The 8339-nt window shown below is 43.8% G+C and overlaps 2 protein-coding genes across 2 annotated transcripts; one reads left to right on the top strand and one right to left on the bottom strand.

The window, feature by feature from the left end:
• Nucleotides 476-3730, top strand: LOC8080097. Its single transcript, XM_002441310.2, has 3 exons — nt 476-661; nt 2297-2647; nt 2738-3730. Exons 1-3 carry the CDS (start codon nt 641-643, stop codon nt 3503-3505), a joined length of 1140 nt encoding a protein of 379 aa, XP_002441355.1. The 5' UTR covers nt 476-640; the 3' UTR covers nt 3506-3730.
• On the bottom strand, nt 4487-8013 carry LOC8067488 (F-box protein At5g46170). Its single transcript, XM_021447693.1, has 2 exons — nt 6575-8013; nt 4487-4938 (listed from the first exon to the last, which is right to left on the bottom strand). Exon 1 carries the CDS (start codon nt 7891-7893, stop codon nt 6616-6618), a length of 1278 nt encoding a protein of 425 aa, XP_021303368.1. The 5' UTR covers nt 7894-8013; the 3' UTR covers nt 4487-4938; nt 6575-6615.

The raw sequence follows: 8339 nt of genomic DNA, 5'->3' as shown, positions 1-8339 counted from the left end.
TTTGTAATTTATTATGATTTTTTAAAGATTTAGCCCAAATAAATAAAACATAAAAAGACAAAACATTTATAGAAAAACTTTGTACTGAAGCATACCATATTATATGTTTATTGTGTAGATCTACTTATGTAGAGTCCAAAAAATAGATTTTCTATTTTATGATTTTTCGGTGATTTACTATAATTTTTAAAGGTTCGATTGAAATAATTAAAGAAGAAAAGGAGAATACATTGTTACTTTAGCAAAACCTTCATTCACTATAGCAAAACCGCCTTCGAAACCGCTCTAGAAAGATAAAATATACGGTTTGAAAAGTTGAGAGAGATGATTTGTCTAGTTTTAGAACTGAGGGAGGAAAAACGAACTTTCTGGAAATTTGTGAGGAAAAGTAAACTTTTTCCTTGCAGCATGTGGTTCGGGACCGAACCATGCATGGATCGGATTATCGGATATCTTCTCTAGATGCCGCATCATCCCGTGCGGGGAAATCCTCACCGAACGACGCCGTCCGGGACGGAGCGTCTCGCTTTCCTCCCACCCCTCCTGCTCCCCCCCTCCCTCTCGGCGACTCGGCTCTCCCTCCAGCGGGAACCAACCGGAGCCGCACGGACTGCTGCTGCCGGCGCCTGGCCGTTCTCTCATGGCGACGCCGCCTCCGCAGGTGATCGACCGACCCCTCCTCGTCACCCTTCTCTCTAGTTGCTAGGGTTACGTTGTGTGGTGCTTGATTGCAATTGGATGATGAATCAGAGGCCCAAGGGGTTTGCGTTTTTCCAACCTCAAGTTCTCCTACCGGATTCGTTCTGAAGTTAACACAGGTTGATATGTTGGATTGCAGATTCCTGGTCCCTCTCCCTGATTTCTCATGTGTTGCATCAGTGTGGATGCCATTTCTGTCCTTGTTAATTAATAGAGGATTGTATTCTCCTTTCTAAAAAAAACTTATGTAGTGTTTGCATTCCCTTAGACATTACAAATGGGAGAACAGGCAGATTAGACGGGAAAAAAATTATATAATGATCACTATATGTCTTTCAGTCCTTGTTAATAGAGGATTATATTCTCTTGTTTAAAACCAAAACTTATATAGTGTATGCGTTCCCTTGGACATTGTAAATGGGATGACAGGCAGATTAGACGGGAAAAAAATTGTACTCATCAACGATGCTACTTTTTAGCTGCTTGTATGGTGGTTTTGTTTTTTCGGTCTAGGTTGAGAACACAAAGGCATCATATTACTTAATGGTCCATTTGAGGAAAGCAATAAGAATAGGATTGACTATCTGAACACAAGAATTGGGAGGAAAGCAATAAGAATAGGATTGACTATCTAAACACAAGACTTGGGAGGAAAGGAACAAGAATAGTTTTGATTATCTAAACACAAGAATTTACAAGGATAATGCAACCTGCACCAAAATGACAAGGCTTAAGAGATGTCCTTTCTTTCAGTTTTGTCAAGTTTTACTCAAACGCTCCTTGTTCCATGATGCTATCCATGTGATATTGAGGAATAAGTAGCCGTGTTTTTTAATACAGTCGGACACAACCTAAAAATTAAGCTAGTTGGGACTATTCATTAGGTTAGATGAGACGGATAGCATATATTTCAACCTAGTCCTACATGCCATTGGGGAACTAAGCAATCAGCTTATTCGGGCACCTTTTTTGGATACCCTGGCCAAAATTGCAGGGGACCCAAGATGAGATCCATATATGACAATCCAAATTGTCGAATTTTGTAATATATTACAAAATTTTGTAATATATTGACCATATAGGATTGTATTGGAGCAATTGATGGGACAGATATAAGAGCATGTAATAGTAAGTCTTCTTTCATCATTGGAAGTTATTCGCATTCCAAAATGTATTGGGAGCTGTAGATCTTGATGTTCATTCTACCAGAGGACAACTGGACACCAAAGCCACGGAGGGCAGCACGAGAACAAGCAAATAACCATATGTTAATGATAGAAAAGAGACAAATGATTACTGAGAGAATGTGGGCATATCGTTATAATCACTGTGACAACTAATATGTAGTGCTTTATGTAATAGTGAACTAGTAATGACAATGACGTGGGCCTTGTCCTGCTTGCTTTCTTTATGTGATGTACTACTAATGTTGTGAACAAATCTTCAGTATTGTCATTGCAATAACCGGACCTTGGGCCGTTTATATTAATTAATGTGTGTTTTTCTCTTTTTTACTGCATCCCTGCATTTTTTTTCCTATTGAATCTTTGTAACAATTTATCTTGGTGCTCATTGTCATATTTTTACAACTTCACAGGACATGGACCTAGAGCAACATGGGGACAACATGGCAGGCAAGGGTGGAGCTGGACAGGTCTATTGGTCCAACGCAATGTCTAGTTTTGTACTCAAATATTTGGCTAACCTAGTTGCGAGTGGAACTAAAACCACGAGCGGCTTCAAGCAAGCTCATCTTAACAGTTGTGCTAGAGCTTTGTATGAGAAACTAGGTGTCCAGCGCAGCGGTGGACAAGTTGGTAACCATCTTAGGAAGTGGAAAAGGATTTATGCAAAGATTGAGAAGCTGAAGAACTTGAATGGAGCTGTTTGGGATGAACATAATTGCATAATCGGTCTTGATGCAGAGCATTACAATAATCATATTAAGGCAAGTAATCAGCATCTTCTTATAGTTTGATTGTTGCAATTTTAGGTGCAACATATATTTTCCTATCGTGATATGGATTTTGACTTGTAGGACCACCGTGAAGATGCCAACTACTTGAACATTCCTATTGATCACTATCATGAGATGGCAACTATATGTGGCAAAAAATTGGCAGCCACTGCATATGGTAAAGGATCAAATGAGCCACTTGGTGTTGAAGTGACTGAAACATATAATGCACCAACTGTGGATGAAACTGGTGCATATGCTAACGGATCAAATGAGCCACTTGGCGTTGAAGTGACTGAAACAGATAGTGCACCAATTGTGACTGAAGCAGATAATGCACCAATTGTGACTGGAACAGATAATGCACCAATTGGGGCTGAAAGAGATAATGCACCAATTGTGACTGAAACAGATAATGCACCAACAGTGACTGAAACAGATAATGCACCAAAACCCATGTCTAGTGAGCCAAGTGAACAAATCGTTACTGATGATGGAACACACTTAGGCAACAATGGTGCAGAGTCCTCAGGTACTAAACAGCCACCATCAAAGAAGCAGAGGATTTATACTGATGATGACTTGGTTGTGATAATGAGTCGGACCCTTGGCGAACTTGCTTCGTCTATAAAAAAGCTTTCTGAACAACCTGACCTTCCTGTTCCAAAGGGGTTGTATGAAGAGCTAAAGAGCATCCCAGGGTTTGAGGAGGCACATCTTGAGCACTACTATGCTTATCTGTGTGAGAATCCTCCACTTGCAAGGGCATTTTATGCACTGCCTCAACTTACTAGCAAAATTATATGGGTGGCTAGGTACATCAAGAATCACAGGTCCGAACTAATTTAAGTACTCTGATGATGTGGTGGTATTTTGGTCTAATCACTAGGGATGGAAAAAAAGAACTTTGTGTAATGTGATGGTTTGGTTGTATGGAGGGTGGTAGTGTGTGACTCTAGTCTGTATGGAACAACCTGGACAGGCTACTATGGCAGTATATGGAATGTGATTATAGTAGAGACCGTTTAATATAGCATAATGTAGATCAGTGGTGAATTGTCCTGATTAATTTTATTCTTTATTATCTATTGTTGTTATTTTCAAAAAGTTCTTTTTTCACCAAAAGTGTGGATGGACCTATACAACCAACCGCACATGATTTTGTACCAACTCATACCGTACCATACAGCCATCCAAACAAAAATCATGCATCGTAAGCTAACCAAACAATCAACCTGTACATCTCAACCAAAAATTGTGAATCATCAGGTAACCAAACAATCAACCTATAGCATCTCGCCCCAGATTTGTCCCGTCCATCCTCTTCTGAACCAGGATGCCATCCTCTTCGGCCCTTTCCATCCATGATGGTCCATCCCATCCACCTCCATACACCCAACAAACACTGCTCGTATTTTGCACAGAATCCCAGATGCGTACTAAAAACAACACGGAATTTCAGGTTGGAGTGGGGTGGGTCGGTGTTTCAAAACTTCCAAATACCTGACCATTCCCTATGCTCGTACTACATTACCAACCCTATTTAGCAATGAAATTGCTTTGAGAAAATCCAAAGAAGTTCGCTATACGATTTACCAAGCACCACGCCACGCATTTCTCCATGTCCATTTCTGAAAAATGCTCATTTCTCCATGTTCATCACCCATGATCCATATCTGTGTGCGCAACTGAAGTCCGAACCTAATCTGAACTTCACTTTCTGATAGCATCGCTAAAATTGATGCAGCATTCTCAATCATGTCTGTCCACATAACATACTGGAGGACTTACACAGACTCGCATCATATACGGCTATAACATTTCCAGATGAACGGTAGAAGGAAACAACATTTCGAAACCCATTTGAAGTAGCAGTAACAATTTTATAGCTTTCGCTGATGGCAAATCTACGAGTCCACTCTTGACACACATTGATGTACAGAGAGCATTGGATGCTATTCTGCAAACAAGCAGCACAATGCCACAATCCAAAAGTAGAAATTACATAAGGTTAGTACCTTGATGTGCATACATATAAGGGAAAAAAACTATCTATGCCACATCTGATCTCAGAGGACACCATCAACTCAACTATGGCTTTGCCTTTCAACTCCAGCATCATAAATTAACACAGTTTCTGTTTGATTGCATCCATGTTCTTGCTGACAGATGCTCAACAAGAAAAGGCATACAATAGCACATAACTTGAAACATCCAAAGTAGGCGCAGATTGGTGCATAAAAGACATCCAGAAACTTCTCCACATCAGTAGTTATAACATCCTGGCAAAAGAAAATAAGAAGATTTCAGTAGCAGGCCAGAAGTGTTAATTTCACTGTGGGGTTAAGGGTTTCCAGACTTGAATACTGTTTGCTAAAAACTCCACGTCAAACATAATTACTTACGCTGTTGGAACAATTGTTGAACCACTAAATCCAATAGGCATAACGGAACATAGCATACATCCATTGTTGTTTTTTATTGGCCTATGCCATGCATATGTTTGCGAGTTAACATGGAAATGAACAATAAATGAAGTAAACTTAACAAAATTTAAAAATAAAAAAATATAAGATCAACTTGGGACAATACTCAGGAGGTCTCCAAAGTTTTGCTAGGACCCATGAAGTAACTGATTAACCCTATATTCATGTGGACCCTTCCTAACCTTCAATTCCATTGAAAAGAAAATTTCCTATCACTATGACACAAAACAGGTCTCAGAGAAAATCTAATGAAGTTTGGCGAGTGGCATGCAACATGCAATGAGAACTAAGTCATGGAGCAAAGGATTTCTCAAATTGATCAGGAAAATTTCCAGAAAGTAGTTAATCACTTAATTACAGCATATTGTGTGGCCTAATGGACCACCAGAACATACTGAAGATCCACATGATGGAAAGAGATGAAAACACTATATCCTTTCGAAAGTTGAACGATACCATCTAACTACCCTTACATGGAAATTTGAATTTCAGAACCTTCAAGTGTCTTTAATATTTTCCCTGTTCCTAAACTGGGTAAATTTGAGATAGGTGTATGGCAATCCTTGAAGGGCCGTGCTATACAGAATAATCTTTTGTAGCAAACTAGCCAAGTGTGACAGTCCAAACCAACAGAATAATCCAAACACAGCCACATGCTTCTGTAGCAAACTAGCAAATATCAATGGATTTGGGGAAGTAATTAAACTTAGTCCGCTACACCTGTTTGCTTCTTGACGAATGTGACGTTACTCTTTTACCAAAAGAAAAAAAACATTTTGAATTATAGAGTACACCTCCAAGAAACTGTATGATGACCTATCCATGGTTATTTGCACAAAGCTTATTCTGTTGGCTTTGTGCAAATAAGGCCAACAGAAAGATGACCTCAATGAGCAGGGTTATTTGCACAAAGCTACCAATGAAGCAATAGAAACTGTCATAAGGAGCCAGTGTTTTGAGATTTGTGCAAACTAGCTAGTCATGTCTTTTAGTTTTGCACACCAGGTCCTTCTGCCTTCTGTGCTTTTGTTTTGCTATATGGCCTTTACAATAAGCTTCAGGTCCCGCCATACAACAGCTGATGTGTGGGAAATTTTTTTAGGACACACCAAATAGCACTTGGAATCAACATGGGTGCAGGGTGGTCAGCCCAACAAAAAAAAGGACACCCTGATATGATTCTGGATGCCCAAAACTTAGTTCACCTGAATGAACTAAAACATACATTTGCGTACTTCTAAGATATCACAGAAGCTAGAGTTAAATAGGCACACATAAATTCAATTGAGATATTTCGACTCATGCTGTTTACAAAAAATAGGTAGAGGGGACCCGGTTGTATTCATTTCAGTATTTCACAATTATGCAAGAATACTGAAACTTGATCTAAGGAGCAGACAACTATTGGATTTCAGTTTAAATTGAAGTGTACCTCTCACATCTGAAGCTTCCAAAATGCCATCTCCCCATAGATTAGAATGAATTCATCTCAAGGCTGTAGGTCCTCCGCTTGAGAAGCATCCTCACCGCTGTCCTATACGGCTCCTCGAATGCATCCAACACCCAAGCTGCACCATCAGCCCCATTCCAAACTGTGTCCCCTGTTCCTTCCTCACTTGGCTTGATGGCCACCAGTGTTGCGCCATTCAGCACTAACCCCCCAGGCAGCTCAATACATGGTGCGTACCACAACCACATGCTAAGCTCTGGCATGAGCGTCCGGTGTGAGCCCCTAGATGTTGATATTGGTATCACCCTCAGCTCTTGCAGTTGGCACTTGTCCATGGTGAGCACTCCCTGGCCATCAGCATCTGTCAGGTCCAAGCTCTCGAGCATCCTGTGATCAGCAATGATGGGCTGCAGCAAGTAATGCCTCGCGGCGGCTGCAATCAGCGAGCTGATTGTCCAAACCACCCGCAGCTTAAACCCCCCGTTTGTGTAGAACGACTCAGGGATGCTTCCTGAATCGTCACAATCATCAGGCTCTGTGCGGCCAGCATCGTCAACAGAGGGAGCGGAGCTCGCGCCCTCTGAGCCAGCGGAGGGCGAGGGCGAGGGCAAGGTCGAGGTCGAGGTCGAGGTCGAGGTCGAGGTCGAGGTCGAGGCCGAGGATGCTCCAAGGATGACGCAGCTGCCCAGTGTGGACCCGAAGTCAGCCTTCCACTTGAGCATCACGCCGTCGTCCATGCCGAGCTCGCCCGCCGGGAGCTCGATGCGAAGGTGGCGGAGCTCCTTGAAGGAGCGGAGCACCTCCGAGGGAGAGTGGTGGGACACGTCCCCAGCAGGCAGTGGCGAGGCGGAGGACGACGACGATGGCGAGGAAGTGGAGGATGCCGGAAAGCCGGAGGCGGAGTTGGCGGGGGAGAGGATCTGACCGAGCGCCTGAATGGGCTTCACGATGCCGCCGAGCACGATGCGCGCGATCTGTGAGAAGACCCCGCGGGCGCGCACGGACGCCGTAGGAGAGGACGGCGCCGACGGGGAGGACGACGAGGAGGGGGGCTCGTCGGGGATGACGCAGTCGACGCGGACGACGACGGAGTCGACGAGGGGCACGAGCTCGTGGAAGCGGCGGGAGACGAGGGAGCAGCGGCCGAGCGCCTTGACGTCGCCGATGCGGTTGAAGATGACGAGGAGCAACGCGTCGGGGAGGCGGTCGAAGTGGTCGTCGCCGGCGGCCCCCGAGAGCCAGCGCTCGTCGCCGCCGAGGTCGCACCGCCAGCGGCGGGATCCCGCGGGATCTTCGGACATCGGCGGCGGCGGGGCGGACCGGATCTGGAGGGGAGGGAGCGAGCGAGGCAGGCGGGGGAGACGTGGGCACGCGACGAGGAGCGTAGAGAGAGAAACAGGAGAGAGAAGGAGGAGAGGTGGTGGGCTCGCACTCGCACTCTCTTGTTTTTCTCGTTTGGGAAGGGAAGATGCGGGGAAGCCCCTGGACCTTCCTAAAATTACTGTGTAATGGAGAAACTTAGCAATAATGGCCAGCTGCATGGTTCAAATTGCCAACGCCCAACGACCAAGGACCAGCAATTTCTCCATATCAAGTATACCAATAAACGGTTCTTCGGTCAGTACAAAAGGTAAGTAATGAAGAGAGTGTTGTTGGGGTTTTGCGGATCGTTGGGACGTTAAGACGCTGGCCGGATATGAATTTTCAAGCACGAGGTTATGAACTTATGATGTAAGAGGACTTTGCC

This window comes from Sorghum bicolor, chromosome 9, assembly GCF_000003195.3.
Source record: "Sorghum bicolor cultivar BTx623 chromosome 9, Sorghum_bicolor_NCBIv3, whole genome shotgun sequence".
Taxonomy (NCBI): Eukaryota; Viridiplantae; Streptophyta; class Magnoliopsida; order Poales; family Poaceae; genus Sorghum; species Sorghum bicolor.
Note: the sequence above shows the minus strand (reverse complement) of the source record. Positions and strands in the feature narration are given on the sequence as shown.

What these genes read in the sequence shown, in the direction of transcription:
- LOC8067488 (XM_021447693.1), bottom strand. Translation starts at nt 7,893, where the DNA reads ATGTCCGAAGATCCCGCGGGATCCCGCCGCTGGCGGTGCGACCTCGGC.
- LOC8080097 (XM_002441310.2), top strand. Translation starts at nt 641, where the DNA reads ATGGCGACGCCGCCTCCGCAG. An exon ending in TGGCGACGCCGCCTCCGCAG is followed by an intron (nt 662 to 2,296) that starts GTGATCGACCGA and finishes ACAACTTCACAG; the next exon opens with GACATGGACCTAGAGCAACA. An exon ending in ATTACAATAATCATATTAAG is followed by an intron (nt 2,648 to 2,737) that starts GCAAGTAATCAG and finishes TTTGACTTGTAG; the next exon opens with GACCACCGTGAAGATGCCAA.